The 27,889-nt window shown below is 64.3% G+C and overlaps 2 protein-coding genes across 4 annotated transcripts; both read left to right on the top strand.

Annotated features, from left to right (window-relative positions):
• Nucleotides 1–402: 402 nt before the first annotated feature.
• Nucleotides 403–11,253, top strand: EIF4B (eukaryotic translation initiation factor 4B). 3 transcript variants are annotated; one of them, XM_033083135.2, is made up of 15 exons: nucleotides 403–496; nucleotides 3,907–4,044; nucleotides 5,082–5,290; nucleotides 6,299–6,415; nucleotides 6,608–6,662; nucleotides 6,798–6,941; nucleotides 7,350–7,460; nucleotides 7,623–7,790; nucleotides 8,146–8,380; nucleotides 8,817–8,935; nucleotides 9,015–9,225; nucleotides 9,958–10,025; nucleotides 10,321–10,411; nucleotides 10,522–10,576; nucleotides 11,069–11,253. In XM_033083135.2, exons 1-15 carry the CDS (start codon nucleotides 484–486, stop codon nucleotides 11,144–11,146), a joined length of 1,812 nt encoding a protein of 603 aa, XP_032939026.1. In that variant the 5' UTR covers nucleotides 403–483; the 3' UTR covers nucleotides 11,147–11,253. The 3 variants fall into 3 exon arrangements, with proteins under 3 accessions (XP_032939026.1, XP_032939027.1, XP_032939028.1); XM_033083136.2 differs by having other exon boundaries at nucleotides 10,324–10,411; XM_033083137.1 differs by lacking the exon at nucleotides 11,069–11,253 and adding an exon at nucleotides 10,798–10,854.
• Nucleotides 11,254–13,578: 2,325 nt separating this feature from the next.
• Nucleotides 13,579–27,816, top strand: TNS2 (tensin 2). Its single transcript, XM_033083128.1, has 27 exons — nucleotides 13,579–13,746; nucleotides 14,729–15,083; nucleotides 15,550–15,587; nucleotides 15,674–15,712; nucleotides 15,859–15,897; nucleotides 16,374–16,417; nucleotides 16,554–16,725; nucleotides 17,025–17,075; nucleotides 17,739–17,861; nucleotides 18,309–18,373; nucleotides 18,705–18,788; nucleotides 19,183–19,295; nucleotides 19,366–19,426; nucleotides 19,775–19,844; nucleotides 20,855–20,978; nucleotides 21,380–21,445; nucleotides 21,533–21,637; nucleotides 22,081–23,871; nucleotides 24,301–24,609; nucleotides 24,852–24,977; nucleotides 25,415–25,507; nucleotides 25,714–25,791; nucleotides 26,228–26,305; nucleotides 26,751–26,937; nucleotides 27,390–27,458; nucleotides 27,535–27,564; nucleotides 27,658–27,816. Exons 1-27 carry the CDS (start codon nucleotides 13,681–13,683, stop codon nucleotides 27,797–27,799), a joined length of 4,518 nt encoding a protein of 1,505 aa, XP_032939019.1. The 5' UTR covers nucleotides 13,579–13,680; the 3' UTR covers nucleotides 27,800–27,816.
• The last annotated feature ends 73 nt before the right edge of the window (nucleotides 27,817–27,889 follow it).

Consider the following 27,889-nt stretch of genomic DNA (forward strand, 5'->3'; position numbering starts at 1 on the left):
GCCGAGGGGTCCCCGTTGCCGGGGGTGTCGTTGCCGAGGGGTCCCGGTTCCCGAGGGGTCCCGGTTGCCGGGGGTGTCGTTGCCGGAGGGTCCCGGTTGCCGAGGGGGCCCGGTTGCCGGGGAGTCCCGTTGCCGGAGGGTCCCGGTTGCCGGGGGTTTCGTTGCCAGGGGTCCCGGTTGCCGGAGGGTCGCGGTTGCCGAGGGGTCCCGGTTGCCGAGGGATCCCGGTTGCCGGGGGTGCCGTTGCCGGGGGTCCCGGTTGCCGGAGGGTCCCGGTTGCTGGGGGTGCCGTTGCCGGGGTCCCGGTGGGAGGTTCCCGGTGCAGTCCCGAGAGCCCCACCCCCGCAGGGCCATCCGGCCCCAGGCCCCGCCCCCAGCCCAGACCACGCCCCCGCGCTTTGCCCCGCCCCCTGACAGGGCGCGACGCTCGTGGTCACGTGACGCCGCCATCCGGGTCCTTTGCCTTCTCTGCCTCGTCCCAACATGGCGGCCCCAGGTGAGCGCTGCGCCGCGGGCCCGGGCCCCGCCGGCCCGCGCGGGGCTCCGCGGGCACTGATGGTGGCACCGATGGCGGCCCCGGGGCTGCTTCCGGCACCGCCGCTCCCGGAGATGGGGCTGGGGGGGAGGCGGTGGCGGGAAAACTGGGGGAAGCGGCGGGAAAACCGACCCCCCCCTTCCTCCTCCGCCGCGTCCCCTCAGGGCGGGCGCGCGCCTTTCCCCTCCCCCCCCCGCCGCTTCCCATTGGCGGGGTGCGCGCGCGGCCCGTGATTGACGTGCGCGCGCCGGGCCCCCCCAGCACCCCTCTGGCTGCCATTGGCGGGGGCGCGCGCGCCCGGCCGGTGATTGACGTGCGCGCGCCCAGCCGGTGATTGACGTGCGCGCGCCGGGCGCGGCTCGGCGCGTGCGCGCGGCTGGGGGGGGAGGGGGCGATGCGCCCACGTGGCCGCCAGTGGAGGGGGTCGGAGGGACCCCGGTACCGGGAGTTTGGGGGGAAGGAGGGACCGGCCGCCCCCACACACACATCTGCCCGCAGGGGCCGCACCGGGACCCCCTTCGCGGGCCCGCGGTGCCCTTGAGGCTCCTTGGGGTTTGTAACGGGGACGGCGGGGCGGGTTTGAGCCCTCCCAGCCCCTCCAGGGGTCAGTCCCGGCGTGGGGGGACACACCAGATCCCCTCAGTCCCACCCTGCCTTCCCCTCCGCTCCCAATCCCGCAGCGTTTGCCGGGATCCCCGGCTCTCTTTGGAGGCGGGGGGGCGGTTCTGGTACCGGGGTGATCACGGCAGAGCTGGAAGGTGCCCCCCACCCCAAGGTTCAGGTTCCCACCTGGATCCATCCCTGCCCCAGCTTTCCCTGGGCCTCAGGTGCTTCCCCTTTCCCAGGAGGGTCCCAGGCTGCTTTCCTGGGGGAGGTCGGGTCACCCTGGGACTGCTCTGAGGGGCTCCCAGGCTGGGATTCCTGTAGGATTCCTAGAACAGCCCTGTGCTCCCCTGAAATCCATGGTGGGGAGGGATTGGGGGAAGATGGAGCCATCCCAGGGGTCTCACCACCACCACCCCCCCCTCTCAGTTCCCATGGGAAAATGCCAGTGGTGGTTCTCTCCGTGCTGGATTTCCATGGAATCAAACATTTCCAGGCCATTCTGTGAGCAATCTCAGCATCACACCTCCATCCTTTTTATCCTTGTTAAAGCCTTTCAGTTGATTAATTAATTATTATTCCACTATCTGGTCACGGATATCTAACGGGAAGCTGTGGCCATCCAAAAATTCATTATCTCCCGTTGAAAAAAAGAGGGGAATATTTTTCTAAGCCTTTGTCTTCCATATTCTTAAAATGCATCAGTTTTCTTTCCCTTGAGAGCACAGCTGACCTTCCCAAAACCTCATGGGGGAAGGGGGGGAATGCACCATTTCTCTGGGGCTCCAAGACCCCCCCAGCTCCACCCTGAGGGATTTTTCCTGGAAAATGCGGCGTTTTTGCCGGGAAAGGTCCCAGATCCAGAGGCAGAGCCACATGAGGGCAGCAGCTCCTCCCGGAAGGAGGGAAGACAGGGGGAGTTGTGAATCCAAACCCGCCTTCCAGGAAATATCCCAGTTTTCCAGGAGGGTCACAGTGTGCGCCTGGGTGTGTCCTCACAGGGACAGTTTTCCTGGTGGGCCTAGGGAATAAAGGGGGCTAGGGGATGGCTCAGTGGCTCCTGTCCCCTCCTGTGTCCCCTCCCAGTGGCTCCTGTCCAGTCCTGGTGTCACATGTCCCACTGTGGAGCCCCATCCCACCCTGGTGTCTCCTGTCCCTATCCCAGGTCCTCATGTCCAGCTCCTCATATCCCATCCCAGTGGCTGCTGTCCTGTCTCAGTGCCCCATGTCCCATCTTGTGTCCCATCCTGTCACTTCCTGTCCCCTCTTGGCTCCTCCTGTGCCATCTCCTGTCCCATCCCAGTTCCTCATGTCCTGTCCTGGTGCCCCACGTCCCATCCTGGTTCCTTCTGTCCCATCCCAGTGGTTCCTGTCCCCCCCTGATGTCCTCATGGCTCATCCCAGCACCTTGTGTCCTCTCTCAGTGCCATATCCCATCCAGATGCCTCATGTCCCATCCTGTGCCCCCTCCCAGTGCCTTCTGTCCCATCTCAGTACTCCATGTCCCATCCTGTCACCTGGTGCCATATCCCGGTGCCTCATGTCCCATGGCAGTGACTGGTGTCACATCTTGGTGGCTCCTGTCCCCTCTCAGCTCCTTGTGTTCCATCCTGACACCTCCTGTCTCCTCTTGACTCCTCCTGTCCCACCTTGTGTCCCATCCCAGTGGCTCATGTCCCATCCCATCCTCATCTGTCACCTTGTGTCCCATCCCAGTGGCTTGTGTCCCATCCTGGTGCTCCATGTCCTCCTGTACTGTTTCCTCCTGGCTCCTCCTGTCCTGTCTCATGTCCCTTCCCAGTGGCTCCTGTCCCATCCCACTGGCTGCTGTTCCATCCCAGAGTCCCATGTCCCACCTTGTGTCCCATCCTGCCACCCTGTAGTCCATCCCAAGGCCTCATGTCCCATCCTGGTGGCTGCTGTCACCTCTTGGCATCCCATGTCCCATTCTGATGTCCCATCACCTCCTGTCCCTTGCCAGTGTCCCCTGTCCCAGTGCCTCATTTCCAATCCTGGCACCTCCTGTCATCTCTCAGTTCCTTGAGTCCATTCCCATTGTCAGGTCCTGGTGGATCCTGTCCCATTGCAGTGTCCCATCCCACCCCTCATGTCCCATCTTGGTGTCCTGTGTGCCATATCCTGGTGCCTCATGTTCCATGTCTGTGCCCCATGTCCCATTCTGGTGTCCCCAGTCCCATTCCAGTATCCTGTATCCCACCCCAGTGTCCCCAGTCCCCTCTGCCCTGTTCCTGTCCCTACTCTCATTCCACCTGTTCCCACTCGCATTCCCTCCCATTCCCACTCTTTTTCTGACCCATTCCTGCTCCCATTCCTGCCCATCCCCGCTCCCATTCCCACCATTCCCACTCTGTTCCCACTGTCATTCCCTCTCTCATTCCTACCCATCACTACTCCCATTCCCACTCTGTTCCCACTGTCATTCCCTCTCTCATTCCTGCCCATCCCCACTCCCATTCCCACTCTGTTCCCACTGTCATTCCCTCTCTCATTCCTGCCCATCCCTGCTCCCATTCCCACTCTGTTCCCACTGTCATTCCCTCTCTCATTCCTGCCCATCCCTGCTCCCATTCCCACCATTCCCACTCTGATCCTATTCTCATTCCCTCTTATTCCCTCTCTTTCCTGCCCATTCCCACTCTCATTTCCTCTCATTCCCACCCATTTCCTCTCTCATTCCCAGCCTTTCCCTGTCTAATTCCCCCCATCCCCACTCCCATCCCTGATCCTGTCTCCACTCACTCCTGCAGCGGCAGCGAAGAAGAAGCCAAAGAAGGGGAAGACGCTGACGCTGACGGATTTCCTGGCGGAGGATGGGGGGGGCGGGGGGGGCCCCACCTACATCCCCAAACCTGTGAGCTGGGCTGATGAGACTGACGACCTGGAAGGTGAGTGTGGCATTCCTGGCTCCTGGAATGTCATTCCCAGCCCCCAGAGCGGCATTTCTGGAGCCAGGATAGCATTCGTAGCCCCCAGAATGGCATTTACAGCTCTGGGATTGGCATTCCCAGTCCTGGGAGCAGCATTCCCAGAGCTGGAACAGTATTCTCAATCCCTGGGCACCATTCTGAGCTCTGAGATTGGCATTCCCAGCTCCCAGACTGGCATTCCTACTTCAGGATCAACATTCCCATGCCCCAGAGGGGCGTTCCTGGATCATGGAGGGCTATTCCCAGCTCCCAGACTGGGATTCCCGGCTCTGGGTCACCATTTCCAGCTCCTGGAACATAATTCCCACCTTCTAGATTGGCATTCCCAGCTTTGGGATTGGCATTCCTAGCTGCCAGTGGCACCCACAACTGTAAAAATCCACTGGCTTTTCCTTTTTGGAGGAATAATGAAGCTAGGAGAGCCATGTGAGTTTTCCTTGGGGATGAGACAGTGTTCAGCAAAGTGGGGGAGCGGCAATGGGATATTGAGAGATCTAGGGACTGGATTCACCAGAGCTTCCCAGTGAGCCAGGCTGGAATCCAAGCAGGAATGAATCCTGGAAAGCCATCCCATGGGATTGCCTGTCCCTCCTTGGTTGCTCTGGATGGCTTCAGGGCAACTTTTCCATGAATAAATCCTGGAAAACCATCCCATGGAATTGCCTGTCCCTCCTTGGTTGCTCTGGATGGCTTCAGGGCACCTTTTCATGGATGAATCCTGGAAAACCATCCCATGGGATTGCCTGTCCCTCCTTGGTTGCTCTGGATGGCTTCAGGGCACCTTTTCCATGGATTTTCCAGTGCTGCTGGCAGTTCCCTCTGGTTGGCTCTGGATGACCCCAGTTCCTTCCCGTTGCCTCTGGCTGCTTTCAGCTCCCTCCATGTGGGTGGGTTTTGGGATGATTTGCTGACTCCAGCTGAGCTGGCCAGTTCTGGATGGCTTGGGCTGGCTCTGGCCGGGTGCATGCGTGCCCAAATCCCGGATCTCTCCGCAGTCTCCACCACGTGGCACAGCAATGACGATGACGTTTACCGGGCGCCTCCGATCGACCGCTCCATCCTTCCCACGGCCCCGCGCGCCGCCCGCGAGCCCAACATCGACAGAAGCCGCCTCCCCAAGTCCCCCCCGTACACGGCATTCCTGGGAAACCTGCCCTACGATGTCACGGAAGAGTCCATCAAGGATTTCTTCCGAGGGCTCAATGTGAGTGACGTTCCAGAGGGTGGGAATGCTGCGGGACCCCAGGGTGCAGCTCTCTGTATCCATTGCCACAGGATTTGGGTGTCTGGAGGTTGATCCCTAGAGATCCTTGATTCCCCAGCCATGGATCAGCCATTCCTGCTGCTGCAGTGGGGAGGTTTCCCTGTGGAATCAGGTGGAGGGAGGGAGACTGGGGGAGTGGGGCAGGGCAGCTAGCTTGCTCCCAGGTGGAAAGGAAACAGCAACAGGAAGGTCATGGATCACATAGAGGTGTTGAAAACCACAGGGAAATTAGTCCCAAATTGCTGAAAACCAAGGGTATTTCCGTTTGAAGCAATCCTGTTCTTCTCTCTCCAGCTCTGCACCTGACCTTGGCCTTCCTCATTCCTTTTCTCTTTCCCTTGGCATTTATCATCCTTTAAATATAATTCCATGGATGTGTTGTGGATTCTCCTTTGGTCCAAGCTAGATCCTGGCTTTCCAAGAGGTTTCCAGTCAGGAAACCCATCCCAGGAAAATCCCAAGGGATGCTCTGGGGACCCTGTGACCCCCTGGGATGTCACTTAGGAATTTAGTGTCAGTGGCTCCTGACACTTCCCAGGGCTCCAGTCAGGAGTAAGCAAGGAGCTCCCACACTTTGGGAGCCGAAATCCAGGGAAAGGAGGGTGTGGGCTACCCTGTGTCCATGTGGACTGTTTTTCCACTGGGATGAGCTCTGAGATGGCTCCTGCTTCCCTGAGCCCAGGTGGAGCCTGCAGAGCATACCCAGCCCTTCCCATTGTTCCCAGTGCAGCTGCCAGAGCTGGAATTCTCTTCCCAGTCCCTCAATCCAGGGATGTTGGAAAGCTGTGCTGTGTTTGGGGTGGGACCCCCCTCTTCCCTCCTCATGCATGAGGAACCCCCCTTGATCCCTGGATATGAGTTGCTCCATGCCAGATCTCGCCACCCTTCCCCATTCCCCTTTGGATACCAAGATCCTGACAGGAGCTCCCTGCCTTCCCTCCCTTCCAGATCAGCGCCGTGCGGCTCCCGCGGGAACCGACCAATCCCGAGAGGTTGAAAGGTTTCGGATACGCGGAATTTGAGGATATCGATTCCCTGTTCCAGGCCCTGAGCCTCAATGAAGAGGTGAGTCCAATCCCAGCTTCAAGAGCACATCCCAGGGCCTAAAGGGGCTCCAAGGACCTGGAGAAGGATTTGGAGACGGGCCTGGAGTGGTGGGAAAAGGGCAAATGGCTTCCAGCTGGAAGAGGGGAGGGTGGGATGGGGTATGGGGAGGGAATTCCCAGCCCAGCACTCATTTCCCACTGTTACTCCCAGTCTTTAGGAAACAGAAGGATACGAGTGGATGTGGCGGATCAAGCTCAGGATAAAGGTGAGCGTCCAGCTGAGGACACGGATGGAGCGGGGTCGGGATTCAGGGAGAGTGGCCAAGGCCCAGCCCTGACCCTGCCGTGTTTCCTTCCTTTCCCTCTCCTTGTCCCTGCCCCTGTGTGTGTGTCCCTGGCAGACCGGGACGATCGCTGCTTCGGCAGAGACCGGGATCGCTTCCGGGACTCAGAGCGCTTCGAGAGCGACTGGCGCGCGCGTCCAGCTGCTCCCGACACCTTCGATGACTTCCCCCCACGCCGGAGTGATGATGGATTCGGGGACAGTGAGTGAAGGGAATGGGCCCAGCATTCCAGGCACTCCCTCCTTCCCCTGTGTCCCAAGATCCAGGGGCACCTGACACTGCTCTGCTTGAGATTTGGAGCCACCTGAGCTTATTCCCACCCTGAGCTTGTTCATTCCCAGAACTCAGTCTCACCTGGAGCTAATGTATTCCCAGAATTCATTCCCACCCTGAGCTTGTTCATTCCCTATTTGGAGCTCATTTGTTCTCAGCTCTCATTCCTGCACCAAGTTGATTCATTCCCAAAACTCTTCATTCCCACCTGAGCTCATTCCCAGTTTGTAGGGATAAATGGGGCCTCCTCCTCTCCCACGTGGAGTAGTACTGGGATTTTCCTCTTTCCTCATGGAATCTGTGCCTATCCCAGTAAAAGCCCGTCCCACTTCCCAGGATATCGTGATCGCTATGATGACCGGTACCGGGACGGGCCGCGGCGGGACATGGATCGTGGCTTTGGGAGCCGGGATCGCTACGATGACCGCAGCAGGGATTACGACCGAGGTGGGAATTCCCAAGGCTTTTCAAGGGCAAAGAGAGTGGGAGCGAGACCTCCCCCATGGCCAGCCTCTAACTGGGAATCCCCCAAATTCCCAAACTTCTGTCACTGTGACTCTGGGCTGCGTTATCCCCAGTCACTCTCAGACTGCTCCATCTCCTTCCCAGGCTACGATTCCCGAATAGGCAGCGGCCGGAGAGCCTTTGGAAGCGGCTACCGCCGGGATGACGACTACCGTGGCTATGACGATCGTTATGACCGGCGGGATGACCGGATGGATCGGTGGAATTCCCGGGATGATTACGGCCGGGATGATTTCCGCCGCGAGGACAGAGGTGGGGTGGGACAGGGGCTGTTCCTTTGGGAAAGGTTGGATGGAATGGGAATGATCCCTTGGGAAAGGTGGGAGCAATAGGGAGTGGCCCTGTGGGATGTGGTGGGAATGATCCCTTGGGAAAGGTGGGATGGATTTGGAAGGGTGTGGTCTCTTAAGAAAGGCAGAATGGGGTAAGAATGTTCCCCATGGAAGGGTGGGAAGGACAGGGAATGGTCCCTCAGGAAAGGTGGGCTGGGGAAGGGATGATCCCTTGGGAATGGGGGATGAGACAGGGATTATCCTGTCAGTCCCAGCACTGCTCCAGGAGAGATGAGTGCCTGAGTGCCCACCGGGATCTCCTGGCTCCTTCCCAGGTCCCACCCAGAGGCCGAAGCTCAACCTGAAGCCCCGGAGCACTCCCAAGGAAGAGGAAACTTCTGCAGCTCCTGCTGCCCAGTCCAGCCGGGCTGCTTCCATCTTCGGGGGGGCCAAGCCTGTGGATACAGCGGCTCGGGAGCGGGAAGTGGAGGAGCGGCTCCAGAAGGAGCAGGAAAAACTCCAGCGGCAGCTGGAGGATGACAAGAGGATCGACAGACGGCCTCGGGAAAGGTGGGAATGGTGCCTCGGGAAAGGAGGGAGTGGGGTGGGGTTGATCCCTTGGGAAAGGTGGGAAGGGCTGGGAATGGTCTTGTGGGTAAAGAATGATTGCTTGGTGGGATGGACAAAGAGGGATCCCAGCCAGAAGGTGAGAGGGGTAGGGAAGGGTCTCTTGGGAAAGGGGGTATGGACTGGGAATGATCCCATGGCAAAGGTGGGGATGGGCAGGGAATGATCCCCACAGAGAGGTGGGATGGGATGGAAATAATCCCTCAGGAAATTTGGGGCTGATCCTTGTAGAGAGGTGGGGGGGACAGGGAATGGTCCCCATGGAGAAGTGGGATGGGTGGGAATGATCCCCTGGGAGTGGTTCGGGTGGAGTGGTGCTCATCCAATGGGAAAGGTGGGATGGGACCCCAGCCCTAATTCTATTTCCACTCTATCCCAGGCATCCGAGCTGGCGGAGCGAGGAGAACCAGGAGCGATCCCGGACAGGCAGCGAATCCTCCCAGAGCGGCCCCGCGGGGCCCCCGGGAACGTCCACGGGCTCTGGCCCCACCGGCCGGAGTGAGTTGGGCTCCGGGGTGGCCAGAGCGTCCCAGCCCAGGGTGTCCGGCAGCTCCCACACGGGTTTGTGTCCCCACAGCCACACGGAGGAGGGAGAGCGAGAAATCCCTGGAAAATGAGCCCCTAGGAAAAGAGGAGGAGCCGCCCTCGCCGCCCCCCAAGTCCCGCGAGGAGAAGCCCAAGGTGATGCCGGCACCGCCTCCCAAGGAGAACGCCTGGATGAAGCGGAGCAGCCAGAACCCCCCGGGCAACTCCCAGAGCTCCGACTCGGAGCAGCCCTGCCTGAGCAGGTAGGTGTCCCCAGCAGCCTGGCAGGGGCTTTCCCAGCCAGGTCCCTGCTTTTCCCTACTGGAGGACGCCAAGGAGTGGGAGAAGGGGACCCTGACATTCCCAGGGATGATCCTGTAGTGCATCCCAATATTTCTGCTGCCTACCCTGACCTTTCTAAGGCCCATCTCAACATTCCTGTATCCCAGAGATGTTCTTGTGCCCCATCCCAGTATTCCTGCAGCACATCCCAGAGTTCCTGTGCCCCATCCCAATGTTCCTGTGGCCCATTCCATGGAGTCACTGGTACATCCCAACGTTCCTGTGGCCCAGGGATGTTCCTGCCGCACATCCTGATACTCCCGTGCTCCATCCCAGTGTTCTGTGGCACATCCCAACACTCCTGCAGCCCATGGAGACTCTTCTGCCCATCCCAACCTTCTAGTGCCCCCTCCCACCATTTTCAGGTGTGTTCCTGGGCTCCATCCCAGCATCCTTGTGCCCAATCCCAACTTTCCTGGGGCTCAGGGATGTTCCTATGCCCCATCCTGACATTCCCAGGGTCCAGGGATATTCCAGTGCCCCATCCCAGTATTCCTAGGAGTTCCCTGTGCACCCTTTTGATACTGCTGTGCTCCACCCCAACATTCCCAATTCCCTATCCAAACATTCCTGTGCTCCATCCCACCATTCCTAGGAATGGGGCCATTCCAGGGACCCCTCTGATGCCCCTCTCCCCTTTTCTCTCTCTCCAGTGGGGGCCCCCCTGGCCCCTCCCCCTCTGGAGATGATGGGGGCCCCCCCAGGACCCCCCAGAGGAGAGGTGAGAATGGGAGGGGGGATTGGGAGGGCTCAGAGCGGATTTTGGGAATCTGGAGGAGTCTTGGGAGCACTTGGGGGACTCAGAGAGTGTTTGGGGGGGATTTTGGGGGAGCTCAGGGGGCTTGGGGGGGCTTGGGGAGAGGTTGGTATTGGGATCTGGGGGGTTGAGAGATTTTAGGGGGTGTTTTAAAGGGGGTTGGGAGGTTCCGGGGATGTCAGGGCCTCGCTGGGAGGTTCAGGAGGGCTTGAGGGACTCAGAGGGTTTTGGGGGCTGTGACCCCCCCACCCTTTCCCAGCAGAGGACCTGAAGCCAGAGGGGGGTCGGGAGAGCAGCTCCAAGGGCCGGAGCTGCAGCCGTGGCCCTGCAGGAATGGGGGACCCTGAGAGGTGAGACCCCCCCCCAGAGCCCCCCTGAGGAACTGGGGACCCCCCCAGGACCCCCCAGCCACTGGGAATTCCCCAGGCATTGACCTTTGACCTCTGACCTCTGCCCCCAGGAGGGACCCCCGGAAGGAGCACGAGCCAAAGAAACTGGAGGAGAACCCCCCCTCTGTAAGGATCCAGGGGGACCCAGAACGGGGAGAGGGACCCCCCAAATCCCGGGTTTGGGGCATTTTGGGGAATTTTCACCATAACTGACCCCTCATGCCTTCAGTCAATGGGGGCTGTGACCCCTCTTTGGGGTGAGGGGGCTTTGACCCTCAAATCTCATTTTTGGGGTATTTTGGGAATTTTGTGCTTCACTGACCCCCTCTCCCTGCCCACCCCCACAGTTCAGCCACGGGCAGTCTGAACCCCTTTTGGAGGGGCTGTGATTGTCCCTTTTGGGGTCATCCCCTTTGAATCTTGGTATTTTGGGGTCTTGGGGAATTGTTTTTCAATAATGACTCCTGTGGCCCTCCCAGCTCAACTACTCCAGAAATTTTGGATGTCTCTGGCCTCTTGGGGGGGCTGTGACTCCCTGGTTTTGGGATCTGTGAGCTCCTGGGGATCTCTATCCCCCTCAAATCCATTTTTGGGAATTTTTCCTGATTTTCCCTGCAGTTCAGCCACGCCAGCAAATACGCCGCGCTCTCCATGGATGGGGAGGATGAAGGTGATGATGAAGAAGGAGCTGAGTAAAAGCTTCCTCCCCCTCCTCCTCCTCCTCAGCCGCCACGGGAACCTCTGGAGATTCCCAAAAATCCCAACCTTGATCCAGGCGAGACGGAAATAAAGCCTAAAACTCATCTATTCCCTCAGCTACGGCTTCTTAAATCCTGATCAAACCCACCCTGAACGCACGGGAATCACCCCAAAATCAGCACAGGGGGTGCCAGGGGTAATTCCAAGAGTTTTCTCAAAGGAAAAGCAACCTCCTCCCCCCCCCCCGTGTTTTCCATGAAATAAGGGGTGAGGAAGAGCTGGCCTTCCTCCCACCCCCTCCTCACTGGAGCCCCTCCAAAACAGGGATGGGGAGGCATCAAATCCTCAGGGGTCTGGGATCCCCCTGCACCATTTTCCTCACCTCTGGAATGTCAGTTTGCCCCAGGACACCTTTATCATTCTCCTGCTCACAGGTGTCCCCACAATTCCCCCACCCAGTTTTTGGGATGCAGCCCTGCCCTTTACACAGGAAAACCTGGATTTCCACCCCAGAGCCTCAGGATCTTCTGAGATTTTGGGGTTTGGGGTGGGCTGTAAAAATGTGTAAAAAGAACCTTCCCCGAGGTTTTGGGAGGTCCCAGGGGAGTTTTGGGGTTCCCGGGTGGGGGGGGTTGGGGCTGTTTTGTTTTCTCCAATAAAATGAGCTTAAAACGATCCAGAAAGGCCCCAAATCCTTCTGCCCTTCTCTGCCCCTCGAAGAGGAACGGGGCAGTTCCCAAAGCCCCCCAGAGGGAATTTCCTGCTCTGGGTTTCCTTCTTTTCCCTTCCAAAGCCTCCCAGAGGGAATTTCCTGCTCTGGGTTTCCTTCTTTTCCCTTCTTGCATCCTTCTCTTTCCTCATTCCATCCTTCCTCATCCTTTATTCCTTCTTTCCTCCTGCTTTTCCTACTCCATCATCCTTCCATCCTTTCTTCCTCTTCCCCTCCTTCCACTTCCTTATTTCTTCCTCCTCCCTCCATCATTGCATTTCCTGCTTCACCTTCCTCCTCCTTTCACCTCATTTTTTTCCTCCCCTTCCTCTTTCCCTCTGTCCTTCCTTCTCCTTCCTCCTTCCATCTTCTTCCTCCTCATCACTAGTTCTGCCTCCTCTTCCTCCTCCTTTTTCATTGTTCCTCCTTCACTTCATCCTGATCCTTCCATCTCTGCTTCCTTCCATCCTTTCTCCTCCTTCCCTGCTGACTAACGGTAATTAACGGGGGGCGAGGGCACAGCCCTGAGCCCCGGCGTGGCCCCCCCGGCCCTTCCTCTCTGCCGGCTCTTCCCAACCGCTGGAATGCTGAAAGCCGCCTCCCCCACCGCTGGAATGCTGGCCCCCCCCGCGGGCTCCGGCCGCACAAAGGGGGGTCTGTCCTGGCCGGGGTGGGAGGGGAGGACCCCAAGGGCCAGGAGAGGGGGGCTCTGACAGCTCTGAGCCTGATCAGGCCCCCCGATCTCCTCTATGCACCCCAAAACCCTCAACCCTAAATCTTCCTGCACCCCCAAAAGCCCCTCCCCAGTTCCCCTCCTGAGCTCCAGTTCTCTCCTGGCACCCCAACTCCCCTGTGCCATAACCCACACCCAGAACCAGCTCTGCACCCCAGACCCTCCTGAAACCCCAAAACCCTCCTTGCACCCCAATTCCCCCTGTGCAGCCCAAAACACCCCCACTCCAACAACGACCCCAATGCCCTCCAAACCCCACGTACCCCAATGCCCTCCAAACCCCACGTACCCCAATTCTGCTCCCCCCAATTCCCTTGAAACGAGGGAAGGGAGAGGGGTTTGGGGTCCCTGTGCTCTCCTGGGGAGCTCCTCCTGGGACTCTGGGGGGGTCCCTCGATCCCTCCAAACCTCCTGCCCCGAGTTTGGGGGTCGCAGGGGCGGAGGATTCTCTTTCCCACCGAATTTAGGGGTCCCGTGGGGGGGTCTCAGCCTTCCCCTTCTCTCCGACTTTGGGGGTCCCCATGGGGTGGGTCTGACCCCCCCTTCCCCCGCGAGTTTGGGGGTCCGGGAAGCCGCGGGGGGGAGGAGGACGATGCAGAGGGGGCGGGGGCAGCGCCAGGAAGGTCCCGGGGGGACTCGGGAGGAATTTTGGGGGATCCTGGAAGGGAGAAAAGAGGAAACAGGCATCGTCAGCAGGGGGAAGCGTCACCCCGTGTGTCCCCCCTGTGTCCCTCTCCTTGTCCCCCCTGTGATCCTCCCGGTGTCCCCCTGCCCCTGCGCCCCTCGTGTCCGCGTCCCCGCCGTGCCCACCCCGCGTGTCCCCTCTGCGCGTCCCCCATGTCCCCTCCTCGCCTCCCCTGTGATCCTCCCGGTGTCCCCTCCCCGTAGCCACACGTGTCGTTCCCGTGTCGTCCCCCCCGTGTCCCCCCCGTGTCCGTGTCCCCCCCCCGGCACGGGAAGCGGCTCCGGGCTCGCGGAAACGGCCCCTCCCCGCGCGCCTTCGGCCACGGAGCCGCTCGCGGGACCCACGGGAGCCCCGAGCCGCCCCCCGGGAGCACCTGGGACCCCCGAGGTCCCCCGGAGCCCCCCATGAAGCCCCCCGGGGCCGTGGGGACGCTGCTGCGCGCGTTCGGCCGCCGCGATGGCCCCGACACGGTAGGACCGAGGGGAGGTCCCGGGGTGGGTGCGGGTCCCGCGTGGGGTGGGGACCCCTCGGGGGGGAAGGGGGGGTGGGTGCGGGGGGAGAAGCGGCGGGACCCCCTCCCGGAGCGCCCCCCCGGAGCTCCCCGCGCTCCGTTCAGCCGCCCCCTCCCCACGCGTGACCCTGCGTGTCCTGGGGGAAAAAGGCGAGTCCGACCCTCCCCCCCCACCGCCCCTCCCCGTGTTTTCCCACGCTCACCCCTCGCTTCCACTTTCCCTTTTCCCCCATTTTCCCGCTTTTTCCCTTTTTCCCACGCCCCTCCCTCCCCGTCCCACGCCCCCCCCCCGCTGTCCCCCCACCCCCGCACACCCCCACGCCCCTCCCCCTCCGTGGGAACCGCGGGGTCGTCCCAGGGGGAGCATTTCCTGGGCTTGTCCCTGTCCCGCTTCCTGCGGGACTCGATGTCCGTGGCCGGGGGCCAGAGGGGCCTGGGGTGACACGGGGGGGACACGCGGGACGACACGGGGGGGGAGGACACAGGGAGAGAGACGAGAGGACATTGGGAGACACGAGTGGGACATGAGCGACACGGAGGGACACGGGGATACGGGAGAGGCGTGGGGGTGACACGGGAGGGACAAAGAATGGCGGGAGGGACAAGGGAAGGGACACGGGGGCGTTACTTGGGGGGCACGGGGATGGCACTGGGGGTGACACATGAGGGGGTCACAGCGGGGACAGGGGGGGAGCAGGGACATGGGAGGACGCGAGTGGGAGCAGGGAGGGGATACAGGGGACACAGCAAAGGACAAGAGGGGGACATGATAGGGACACACGGAGACACGTGTGGCGTCATGGAGGGGACACGGGAGAGTCGGGGGAGACACGGAGAGGTCAGTGAGAAGTCATGGAGGGAACAGGGGGGGACGCAAGAAGGGACACGGGTGACACCGGGGGGACAAGGGGATAACAGCTGGGGACACGTGAGGGGACCAGAGAAGGACGGCGGGTACACAGGGAGGCGACACGAGGGGACACGGAGGTGACACGATGGGAACCGGGTGGGACTGGGGATTGGGTGGGTCCGGGAGGACACGGGGGGTTCACAAAGGAGACACAGAGGGGACACGGGGAGGACATGGAGAGGACGCGGGAGGTGACATCGGGGTCACAGAAGTGACGCGCGGGGTCATGGCAGTGACACGGGGGACACGCGGTGACCCCCCCGTGTTTCCCCAGCCGCGGCCGCCCCCGCCCGCCCCCCACACCTTCCGCGAGCGGAACCTGCGCCGGGGAGCGCCCTGCGGGGGCTGCGGGACCCCCCTGGGACCCCACGGGCTCGTGTGCAGAGGTGACACCCCCGGGCCAGCCCCGGGACACTCTCGGGGGCTGCATGGGGGAATGCGGGGGGGAGGGGGGTACTGGGGACAGTGGGGTCGGGACTGGGCGGTTACTGGGGGCACTGGGAGGTTACTGGGACCATTGGGGGGTTACGGGGGGCACTGGGAGGGCACTGGGAGGTTACTGGGACCACTGGAGGGTTACTTGGATGGTTAATGGGGGCACTGGGAGGGCACTGGGACCATTGGGGGGTTACGGGGGGCACTGGGAGGGCACTGGGAGGTTGCTGGGACCATTGGGAGGTTACTTGGGTGGTTACTGGGGGCACTGAGAAGTTTATTGGTGTTTGCTGGAGGCAGTGAGGGATTACTGGGGATACTGGGAGATTACTGGGGGCAGCGGGAGGGTACTGGGGGGTACTGGGGGGTCCTTGGAGAGACCCTGGGGGGTCCTGATGCTGCCGTTGTCCCCCCCAGTTTGCAAAGTCGCCGCCCACAAGAGATGTGAGAGCAAGGTACGGGGGGCAGGGGTGTCACCCAAGGGCGGGGGGGCCCTTTGGGGCTGGCTGCCGTTTGGGGTGACCCCCGTGTCCTCCTCCAGGTGACATCACCGTGCCAACCTCTGCCCCCGCCTGAGCTGGTGAGTGTGGGGGGCTGCACCTCCCCAAACCCCCGGGCAGGACCCGAGACCCCTCAAACCCCCTGGGGACCCCCAAACCCCCTGGGGCAGGACCCTGCCCGCTCTGCGGTGCTCGGGCCCCCCCAGACCCTGCTGTGCCCCCCCAGAGGCGGAACACGGCCCCGGTGCGGCGCAGCGAGCGCGTGGTGAGACCCCCGGAACCCCAAAACCCTCTGGACTCCCTGACCCCCCCCGGGACCCCCAACCCCCCCCTTTCCGGGAACCCCCTAAAACCCCCCCCAAACTCCTCTGACCCTCCCCAGGTGTTGGAGACCCCCCGACCCCCTCCTGACACCCCCGGGACTCTGCGGTGTTTTGGGGACCCCTCTGTCACCCCCCCTTGACCCCCCCTTACCCCTCCCGACACTCCTCATGTTTTGGGGACCTCCCTGACCCTCCCCTGGACCCCAGGCCCGTGTTATGGGGACACCCCCGGTCTCCCCACCCCCCCTTGATTCCCTCTGACCCCCCCTGTTTAGGGGACCCCTCTGACCCCCCCCCCCTTTGCCCCCTTGAACGCCCCCGTGTTTGGGGACAGCCCTTAACTGCCCCCATGTTTTGGGTCCCCCCCATCTCCTTTTGCCCCCCCCCGGGTTTTTGGGGCACACTCGGGACCCTCCAGAGCTCCTCGTTCGACATCGCCCCCCAGCGCAGCACCCTGCCCAGGTACGGGGGGCTTGGGGGGCTGGGGGGGCTCAGGGATGGGGGGGGGGAATTTGGGGGAGATCCCAAGAGGTTTGGGGTGCTGGGGGGTTCTGGGAGTGCCGCCCCCCCCCAGTTCTGAGCCTCTCCTCCCCCCCAGGACTCCCCGCGCCCCCAGCCCCGAGACCTCCCCGTTCCCCCCCCTGGACCTGACGTTCGTGACCGAGCGGATCCTGAGCGTGGGGGTCCCGGGGGGCGGCGAGGGGGGGCCCGGGGGGCACCTGCGGCACCTGGCGAAGCTCCTGGGGGCGCGGCACGGCCCCAACTACACGGTGAGAGCAACTGGAGGGGGTCTGCAAGGGATGGGGGGGCTGCTGGGAGCACTGGGGGGAAACTGGGGGGGATAGGGGAGGGCTGCGGGGGGAGCCCTGGGGAGGGGGAACAAGACTCGAGGGACCCGGGGGTGGCGGGGAGCTGGGATTTGGGGGGTTCCAGGGCTGGGCTGGGATTTGGGGGGTTCCAGGGTGGGCTGGGGTTTGGGGGGTTCCAGGGTGGGCTGGGGGGTCCTAGGGCAGTTTTGGGGTCGCCCCGGTGGTCCGGGCTCCTCTCGACCCCCCCGTGCCCCCCCCAGATCTTCAACCTGTCCGAGAAGCGCCGTGACCTCACACGCCTGAACCCCAAAGTGAGGAGGGGTCCGGGAGGATCTGGGGGGGTCTGAGGGTCCCCGTGAGGGATTTGGGGGGGTGTGAGGGTCCCCTGGGGGATCTGGGGGCGTATGAGGGTCCCCGTGGAGGATTTGGGGGGTCTGAGGGTCCCCCCGGAGAATTTGGGGGGTCTGAGGGTCCCCCCGGGGGATTTGGGGGGTCTGAGGGTCCCCCCGGGGGATTTGGGAGGTCTGAGGGTCCCCTGGGGAATTTGGGGGGTCTGAGGGTCCCCCTGGGGGATTTGGGGGGGTCTGAGGGTCCCCGTGGAGGATTTGGGGAGTCTGAGGGTCCCCTCGGGGGATCTGGGGGGGTGTGAGGGTCCTCCTGGGGGATTTGGGGGGGTCTGAGGGTCGCTGTGAGGGATTTGGGGGGTCTGAGGGTCCCCCCAGGGGATCTGGGGGTCCCGGGGCGTGCGGGGTTTCCTGGCGGGTCTCACGGGTTTGGGGGTCCCCTGGCGAGGTTTTGGGGTCCCGCGGGGTTTGGGGGTGCCGGGGGATGGGGGGGGGAGGGGTGTCCTGGGGGTTCCGGGAGTCTCGAGGGGTGCGGGGGTTCCTGGGGGGTCCCTGCGGGGTTGGGAGTGTCCCGGGGGGTTTGGGGCGTCCCGGCGGTTTTGGGGTGCCGGCTCTGAGGGCCCCCCCCAGGTGCTGGATTTCGGGTGGCCGGAGCTCCTCGCCCCCCCCATGGAGCTGCTCTGCTCCGTCTGCAAAGCGCTCGAGGCGTGTCTGGGGGGGCACCCCCGCAACGTGGCCGTGCTGCTCTGCAGGGTGGGTCTGGGGTCTCTGCGGGGGGGTTCGTGGGGCGGGGGGCAATTGGGCGGGCACTGGGGGGTACTGGGAGGGTACTGGGAGTTACTGGGGGCACTCGGGGCTCTGGGGTGTCAGTGGGGGTGACCCCGGGAGGCACTGGGGGCTATGGGGGGGCACTGGGTGGTACAGGGGAACACTCGGGGGGTCCCTCGGAGCTGTGGGTGGTACTGGGGGTACTGGGAGGGTACTGGGGGTTACTGGGGGCACTCGGGGCACGGGGGTGTCAGTGGGGGTGACCCCGGGAGGCACTGGGGGCTATGGGGGGGCACTGGGTGCTACAGGAGAGGCTCAGGGGAACACTCGGGGAGGGTCCCTCGGAGCTGTGGGTGGTACTGGGGATACTGGGAGGTACTGGGGAGTCCCGAGGGTCCTGAGGGTCCTCACTTGTCCCCCCACCCCCCCCAGGGCAGCAAGGCCCCGGTCGGGGTGGTCGTGGGGGCGTTTCTGCACTACAGCGACGTGTGGGGCAGGTGAGGGAGCTGCGGGGATCGGGGGGGTTAAGGGGGGGCTTGGAGGGTTTGGGGGGTTCTTGGGGGGCTGCTGGGGGATTACAGGAGGTTGTGGAGGGTTGGGGGGCAGAGTGGTGTCCAGAGGAAGTTCTCAGATTCAGGGGTGGCTCTGGGGGTGGGGGAGCTGTGGGGAGGTTGAGGGGGGTCGTGGTGGGGTTAAGGGGGAGGATTTGGGCTGTGGAGAAATTATGTGGGGCCTGGGGGACTCAGGGGTGCCGGGGGGGTGCCGGGGGGGTGCCGGGGGGGTGCCGGGGGCTTTGGGAGTACCTGAGCCCCCTTTTGCCACCCCCAGCCCCGAGCAGGCGCTGAACGCGCTGAGCATGAGGAGATTCTGCGAGGAGAAACTGGGGGGGGTCCTGCAGCCCTCCCAGCGCAGGTGGGGGGGAAACAGGGGGGTAAGGGGGGGGGAACGGGGGGGGTAAGGGGAGGTTCTGGGGTCTGGGGGATCAAAGGGGGATTTGGGGAGTTGGGGTGTTTTTCGGGGTGATTTTGGGGAATGGGTTTTGGGGTGGTTTTGGAAGGTTTTTGGAGGGCGTTTGGGGGTGATTTTTGGGTGATTTTGGAGTGATTTTTTTGAGTGCTTTTGGGATGGGTTTTAGGGTGTTCTGGGGGTGATTTCTGATGTGGGTTAAGGTGTTTTTATGGTGGTTTTGAGGTGATTTTTGGTGTGGTTTCTGCGGTGTTTGGGGTCGTTCTGAGGGGGTTTTTGGCCTGGCTTTGGTGTGGTTTTGGGGCAGTTTTGGGGTTCCACTCGTGCCCCCCCTCCCCAGGTACACGGAGGATTTTGGGGCGCTGCTCTCAGGGCGACTCCGCCTCAACAGTTCCCCCCAGTTCCTGCACCACGTCCTGCTGCCCCCCCTGCCTGCCTACGACCCCCCCGATGGTCAGTTTGGGGTGGGGATGGGACCCCGTGACCCCCCCGGGCCCCCCAATAACACCCCCTGTCCCCCCAGGCTGCCGCCCCTTCCTCAAGATCTACCAATCGCTGCGGCTCGTCTACACCTCGGGGGTCTAGTGAGTGCCACCCCCCCCCCAAATGTGACCTCCCCTGCACCTCGGAGGGTCCCAAACTTCATCCCCACCCTGCTGTGCCTGCTGGGGGTGTCCTGGTCCCTCTCCCAAACCTCCCATTCCCCACTGTGCCCATTGAGGGGACCCGGGGCACCCCAAAGCTCCCCCAAACCGGACATGGACACCCCGACCGCCCCCTTTGGAGGGGTCCAGGGCCTCCCCCAACCTTCCCCCCAGGTTCCCCCAGGGGTTTCAGGGGGGACCCCTAATCCTGACACCTCCCCCAGACTGATTGCCCCAATCCTGCCCCCAAAGCTGAACTGCCCCGAAATGCCCCCCTTGTTCCCCCAGCAGCCCTCCCGCCTCGCAGTCGCTCTGTGTCACCCTGGAACCGGCGCTGCTGCTCAAGGGGGACGTGATGGTGAGGGGGGCACGGGGGGTGCAGGGGGTGGGAGGCCGGGGGGGGAGGCCGAGGGAAATTCAGAGATCGTGGGGCAGCTCGGGGGGGGCGTGTGGGGAGGGGGTGACCCCCCCAACCTTTGTGAGTGCGGCCCCTTCACCTCACCTGTGCCCCCTGCTCACCTGTGCCCCTTCACCTCACCTGTGCCCCTCCACCTCACCTGTGCCCCTCCACCTCACCTGTGCCCCTCGATCTCATCTGTGCCCCTCCATCTCACCTGTGCCCCTCACTCACCTGTGCCCCCTGCTCACCTGTGCCCCCTGCTCACCTGTGCCCCTCCATCTCACCTGTGCCCCTTCACCTCACCTGTGCCCCCCACTCACCTGTGCCCCTCCACTCACCTGTGCCCCCCCACTCACCTGTGCCCCTCCACCTGTCCGTGCCCCTCCACCTCACCTGTGCCCCTCCATCTCACCTGTGCCCCTCCACCTCACCTGTGCCCCTCCACCTGTCCGTGCCCCTCCATCTCACCTGTGCCCCCCCACTCACCTGTGCCCCTCCATCTCACCTGTGCCCCTCCACCTCACCTGTGCCCCCCACTCACCTGTGCCCCTCCATCTCACCTGTGCCCCTCCACCTCACCTGTGCCCCCCGCTCACCTGTGCCCCTTCACCTCACCTGTGCCCCTTCACCTCACCTGTGCCCCCCCATCTCACCTGTACCCCCACTCACCTGTGCCCCTCACTCACCTGTGCCCCTCACTCACCTGTGCCCCTCACTCACCTGTGCCCCCCGCTCACCTGTGCCCCTTCACCTCACCTGTGCTCCTCCACCTCACCTGTGCCCCTCCATCTCACCTGTGCCCCTCACTCACCTGTGCCCCTCCGTCTCACCTGTGCCCCTCCATCTCACCTGTGCCCCCACTCACCTGTGCCCCCCGCTCACCTGTGCCCCTCCATCTCACCTGTGCCCCCACTCACCTGTGCCCCTGACCTCACCTGTGCCCCCCACTCACCTGTGCCCCTCCCCAGGTGCGCTGTTACCACCGGCGGCGGGGGGGGCGCGAGGCGGTTTTTGGGGCTCAGTTCCACACGGGGACCCTGCGCGGGCCCCGCCTGAGGCTGCGCCGGGACGAGCTCGACCTGGCCTGGCAAGGTGGGGGCGCGGGGGAGTCCCCGAGGGACCGGGAGGGTCAGAGGGAGCTGGGGGGACTGCGGGGTGTGGGGGGGACTGCGGGGTTTGGGAGAGCACGGGAGCACAGGGAGAGTTTGGGGTGCTTTGGGGGGACGCGGACTGGGGGGTTCTGGGGTGGTTCGGAGAGTGCCAGGAGGGGGGACATGCGGGGATTTGGGGGCACAGATAACGGGGACGCCCCCAGTTCCCCTGTGCCCCCCCAGACGAGAACAGGAGGGGCAGACCTGGGGGGATTCGGGTGGGCAGGGGGCGGATGAGGGCTGGAGAGGGGGCACGGTGGTTGGGGGAGTGCGGGGGAGTTTGGGGGTGCAGGTGCTGGGGACGCCCCCACGCCCCGCCGGACCGCCCGTGCTGCCCCCCAGACCAGCGCTTCCCCCCCGACGCCGCCGTCGAGTTCATCTTCTCCTCAGGCCCCGAAAGGGTCGAAGGTGGGTTTTGGGGGGCGGAGACCCCCGGGGATACCCCACCAGGGCCTCCCCTCACCGCCCACCCTTCCTGCCCCCCCCCTCCCCCAGGCTGGATCCCCCCCCGCGGCCCCCCCGCCGCCCCCATCGATTACGGGGTGCGGGACCCCGCGGTCCGGCGCGACTCCTACGAGGGGCACTGGGACAACCCCGAGGGTGAGAGGGGGTCGGGGGAGAAATTGGGGTGCGGGGGGGTTCCCAAGGCTTGGAGAGGGGAGAGGGACCCGTGGCTGGGATTTGGGGAACGCAGGGGGGATGTCAGGGGGGCTGGAGGCTCTTGGGGTGACCGGGACACTCAGAAGTGGCTGGGGGGGATTTGGGGGACCGGGGTTATTCGCGGGTTTTGGGGAGGCCCCACGATAAGGGAGGGAGGGGGTTGGGGAGGGGCCGGGGGTCCCCACGTCCAAGGAGTTGAAATGGGGGAAAATGCGGGGAACTGGGGGTGCACGGGGGGCTTCGGGGGGCAATATGGACATAGGGAAGGGTCCCCATGGCCTGAAGGGACGGGGAAGGAGACAGGGGGTCATGGGGAGTTGCGGGGGGTCTCGTGGAGGTTTTGGGGGTGCAGGGGGGGCTTTGACCGCCCTTATCCCTCCCAGAGCTCTCCCACACTTGGGGTCCCCTGGATGGCAGCCCCTACGCCCGCGTGCAGAAGAAGGGGGGTCCCTGCCCCTCCGGGGGGGACTCTGACTCCCCGCCCCCACCTGGAGCCCCCCACGGCCGCCCCCCGCCCCCCACGGCCGCCGAGCGCCGGGAGCTGGAGCAGCTACTGGGGGGGTTCGGGGTGCGGGGGGGCCGCGACACCCCCGGCCCAGGGGAGGAGCCCCCCGACACCCCAGAATCTCTCGGGACCCCCACAGCCTATGGGACCCCTGAACCGCTCGGCACCCCAGCACCCTACAGGAACCCCACAGCCTACGGGACCCCGATACCCCACGGCACCCCCACATTCCATGAGACCCCCGTATCCCACGAGGCCCCCACATCCCATGGGATGCCAATATCCTATGGCACCCCAATATCCCCTAAGAGCCCCCCATCCCATGGGACCCCTGCTCCCCACAGCCCCCTGACATCCTGTGGGACGCTGACACCCCATGGCTTCCCCACATCCTATGGGGCCCCCAAATCCCAGGGGTCCCCCGCACCCTATGACACCCCAAAACCCTACGGGACCCTGGTGCCCCACGTGACACTGACACCCCATGGCCCCCCCGTATCCCAGGGGTCCCCAACTCCCTACGGGACCCCAGCACCCCATGGGCCCCCCGTATCCCAGGGGTCCCCAACTCCCTACGGGACCCCAGCACCCCATGGGCCCCCTGTATCCCCCGGCACCCCAACATCCCACGGGGTCACAGTACCCTATGGAACCAAAATATCCCACAGGACCCCAATATCTCGGGGGTCCCCAACATTCCACGGGACCTCGATGTCCCAGGACACCCTGGTGCCCAATAGCCCCCCAATATCGCAGGGGACCTTAACGTGCCAGGAGTCGCCGATACCCTACAGCCCCCCAGCATCCCATGGGACCCCAACATCCCTGGAGACCCCGACTCCGTACGGGACCCCAACATCCCGGGGGTCCCCATCGCCCTATGGGACCCCACCCTCTCATGGATCTCCAACTTCCCAGGGCCCCCACACCCCTCATAGCCCCCCTCAAGCTCAGAAGTCCCCAACATCCTACAGCCCCCCAGTATCCCACGGGACCCCAATAATCCATGAGACCCCAGCTCCACACAGCCCCCCGACATCCTACAGCCCCCCAAAACCCCATGGCACGCCAGTATCCCCCGGGGTCCCAGTCTCCCACATCACCCCCATATCCGAGGGACTGCCAGCCTCCCACGGGACCCCGATGTCTCATGGCCCCCCTGCACCCCACAGCCCCCCGATCGCCCACACCCCCCCCTCACTCCACAGCCCCCCAACATCCCATGGGATCCCAATATCCCACAGCCCCCCCGCACCTCACAGCCCCCCGAGCCCTTGGGGCCCCCCCAGCCCCTGGACCCCCCCGTGTCCCCCCCTGTGCCGTCGAGCCAGCCTGGCCTCCCCCCGGGAGCCCCCGAAACGGGGGGTGCAGCGCTCGCTGTCCGAGGGGTTCCCCCCGTGGGGGGGCTACGGGCGCCCCGTGGCGGGGGGGTACCTGCTTTTGGGGGAGCTCCCGCCCCTCTGCCCCTGCCAGGACTGCCAGGGCTGGGGGGGCGTCTCCGCACTGCCCACCCGCCCAATTTATAGCGGCCATGACTGGGGGGCGCCCCCTCCGGAGCCCCCGGATTGCCCCCACTGCGGCCGCCCCGGGCTGGGGCTGGAGCGGGGACCCCCCCCCAGAAAAGGGGGCTACGAACCCCCCACCATGGGGGAACCCCAGGAGCCCACAGGTAAAGGTGGGGGACAAAGTGGGGGCGCAAAGGGTTAATAGGGGTCCTGGGGGGTATTAGGGATTTGGAGGGGTCTAAAAGGGCTCTGGGGGCCTCTTGGGGGGGTTAGGGGGCATTAAAGGGGTATTGGGGGGTCCTGGGGGAGATGTGCGGGTTCATGGGGGGGTCCGGAGGGGTGTTGGGATTCAGTGCGGTCTAAAGGGGCTGGGGGGGCTTCTGGAGAGAGTGGCCACAGAGGATCTGGGGGGCCCTTGGGGGAGCTGAGGCGTAAACTGAGGGAGATTCGGCGGGGATTTGACGGGATTAGGGGTAATTGTGGGATCCGAGGGGAGGCGGGGGGCAAAGGAGCCACTGGAGGGAGGCTTTGGAGGCCCCCCAGAGGGTGTTTTGGGGGGGGGTCTCACTCCCCTCTCTCTCTGTGTCCCCCAGGGCGACGCAGCCCCATTGAGGGGACCCCCTGGCCAGGCCCTCCCCGCGCCCCCCCCGAGTCTCCCCGGGCCCCCTCCCCAGGCAGCGGCACCCCCGGCTCCCCCCCGCCCCCGCAGCCGCCCCTGCCCGAGAAGCGGCACCCCCCAGCCCCGGGGGGGCCCCGGGACCCCTCCTCACCCCAGCGCAGCCCGGCGGGGGCCCAGGGTCCCCCCTCGGCGGGGCCGGGGCCGGCCGGGACCCCCCCCGGGGGCACCTTCGTGCAGGACACGACCAAGTTCTGGTACAAACCGGGGCTGTCCCGGGAGGAAGGTACGGGGGACGGGGGGAGCGGGGCCCTGGGGACCCCCGGGGGGTTTGGGGGGACCGGAAACTCCCGGGGGGTTTTGGAAGGGAGGAGTTTTGGAGGGTCCTGGGTGTTATTAGGGAGTATTGGGGGGCTGGGGGGTGTTTGAGGGGGATTGGGGGGGTCAGTGAGGGGGCGGTCGGGGGGGCTAGGGGTGTCAGTGGGGTGTCCCCTCTCTGTCCCCGTGTGACCCCGCGTGTCCCCTCAGCCGTGTCCCTGCTCAAGGCCGCCCCTCCCGGCTCGTTCCTGGTCCGCAGCAGCAGCAGCTTCCCGGGGGCGTTCGGGCTGGCGCTCAGGGTGGGGGTCCCGCCCCCCCGCGCCACCTCCAGAGCGGGTACGGAGCTCCCCAAGCCCCCCGAACCCCACGGACACCCCCCGGCACACCCCAAACCCATCGTCCCCCCCAGGAGTATTTGGGGGCCGGGGGGGTGGGAGGGGTCACCCAGGGCTCTGACACCCCCAGCACCTCAGGGGCCCCTGAAAATCACCCCAAATTCCCCTCCAGCAACCCCAAAATCCGCCCATTCCCCCTCCCCGCCCCGTGCAGTATGGGGGGGTCTCGGGGGGTGTCCATAGTGGGGGGGTCTCGGGGGTCTGCCAGGGGAGGCTGGACACTCCCAACACTCCATGAGCCCCCCACGGACACCCCCAAATGCCCCATAGAAAATACTGGGGGATCGGGGGGTGCTGTGGGGGTCTCGAGGGGTGCTGTGGGGGTCTCGGGGGGGTCTCGGGGCTCTCCCTGGGGTCTCACTCCCCCCGGCCCCCCAGGGGACCCTCAGGAGCAGCTGGTCCGGCACTTCCTGATCGAGACGGGCCCGCGGGGAGTCAAAATCCGGGGGTGCCCCGAGGAGCCTTACTTCGGTGAGGGGGGCGGGGGGGCTCGATCTGGGGGGGTCTCTGAGGGTCTGGGGGGTTCGGGGGGTCAGTGGGAGGGGCTGTGGGGTCAGTGCTGTCTCAAGGGGAACTCGGGGGGGGGCTTAGGGGGGTCGGGGGGGGTTGGGGGAATCTGTGGGGCTTCGGGGAGTCAGCGGGGGTTTTGGGGGTGCCCTGACCCCTCTTCCCCGCAGGGAGCCTCCCGGCGCTGGTGCTGCAGCACTCCATCACGCCCATCTCGCTGCCCTGCGCCCTCCGCATCCCCCACGCAGGTGGGCACCCCAAAAACTGCGGGAACACCCCAAAACCGTGCAGACACCCCAAAACTCCCGCATGACACCCCAAATCCCTCACAGGGACCCCCTCCAAAATGCGGGTACACCACTGCAACCCCTTCCCGGGACACACAAAAATCCGCCCGGAAAACCCCAAAATCATGGGACACCCCAAAAACCCCGCGGGGACACCCCTGAACGCCTGCTGGGATACCCCAGTACCGCGGGTCCTCCTCCAATACCACAGGAGCCCCCAAAACCGCGGGAACCCCCAAAATTGTGGGGACAGTCCCAAACGGTGAACTCCCCCCCCAAAAAGCAGGCAGGACACCCCAGAAACTCCTCCAGCCCCCAAAATTCCCCCCAGAGTCCCCCCAGTTTTCCCTGCCGGCAGTTCTGGTTCTGTCCCCCCACCCTGTGCCCTCCTCCCCAGAGCTGCAGGAGGAGCCCCCGGACCCCCCCGGGCCCCCCAACGTCAGCACGGCTGGAGCTCTCCTGAGGCAGGGGGCAGGTGGGACTGGGGGTGTTGGGGGGACTGGGAGCACTGGGGGCGCTGGAGGGTACTGGGAGCACTGGGAGGGGTACTGGGGATACTGGAGTGGGGAGCGGTGGGATAGGGGGGTTACTGGGGTGGTGCAGGCAGTGGAACTGGGTCACTGTGTGGGGTTGGCATCGGGACTGGCACTGCTGCAGGGGCTGGTCTCGGTTTTGGGGACACTGGTCCCGGTTTTGGGGAGGTTGGTCCCGGTTTTGGGAGGCTGGTCCCAGTTTTGGGGACACTGGTCCCGTTTTTGGGAGGCTGGTCCCGGTTTTGAGGAGGTTGGTCCCGGTTTTGAGGAGGGTGGTCCCGGTTTTAAGGGAGGTTGGTCCCGGTTTTGGGGACACTGGTCCCGGTTTTGGGGACACTGGTCCCAGTTTCCCGGTTCTGGAGTTTCTCCTCCCCGTTGTCCCCTCAGCCTGCTCTGTGCTGTTCCTGGGCTCGGTGGGAACCGAGGCCCTGACCGGGCCCCAGGCCGTGGCCAAGGCTGTGGGGTCCCTCCTGGAGGGGACCCCGAGTGCGGGGGGGTCCCCCCGGCCCCCGCCCAGCCCCGTGCACTTCAAGGTGTCGGCGCAGGGGATCACCCTGACGGACCGGCAGCGCAAGTGAGGGACCCTCAAACCCCTGAGCCAACGAGCCCCCCAACCCCAGATCCCTCTAATGACCCCAACCTCCCGACCCTCCTCAAACCCCCCAACCCCAGATCCCTCTAATCCCACAAAGACCCCAACCCCCCGACCCTCCTCAAACCTCCCAACCTTCCCAACCCAGACTCGTTCAAACCGAGATCCCCCCAAACTACCGAACCCCCAAACCCACCGACACTCCAAACCTCTCAACCCCAAACACTGACACCCCAAACCGTCTCAAACACCCCAAAACCCCCAGCCCCTGAACCACCAACCCCACTTAACACCTAATCCTCCAAACCACTGATGCCTTAAACCAGCCCTGACCTGCCCTCCTAAATCCCTCGGCCCCCCCCGACCCCGGCCCTGCCCCCCCACCCTCTGTCCCCCCCAGACCCCTCCTCACCCTGTCCCGTCCCCGCCCCCAGACTCTTTTTCCGCCGGCACTACCCCGTGAGCAGCGTCACCCACTGTGGCACCGACCCGCAGGACCGCAGGTGAGAGGGGGGCACACAGGGGGGGACCCCCAACCATCCAAACCCTCCCAGAGTCCAACCCCTTGAACCCCCCCAGGTGGGCGAACCCCGACGGGAGCACAGCCAGGTACGTGGAGAACCCCCAGAACGGGACCCCCGGGCAGGAGGGGGCACAGATCTGACTCTGGCCTCGGCCCTTTCCCCCCCACCGCCCCCCCAGGATTTTCGGGTTCGTGGCGAAGCAGGCAGGGGCCCCGGGGGGGGGCAACGCGTGTCACGTCTTTGCGGAGCTGGACCCCGAGCAGCCGGCGGGGGCCATCGTCACCTTCGTCACCAAAGTCCTGCTGGGGACGCGGCACTGAGGGACACCAGGGACCCCCTCGGGGCCCCAAAAACCATCTGGGGACTCCCAGAGCCCCCCAGGGCAGGGGGGCTCAGGGGCACCCTCAGAA

The sequence above is a fragment of the Catharus ustulatus genome, chromosome 31, assembly GCF_009819885.2.
Source record: "Catharus ustulatus isolate bCatUst1 chromosome 31, bCatUst1.pri.v2, whole genome shotgun sequence".
NCBI classification, from domain to species: domain Eukaryota; kingdom Metazoa; phylum Chordata; class Aves; order Passeriformes; family Turdidae; genus Catharus; species Catharus ustulatus.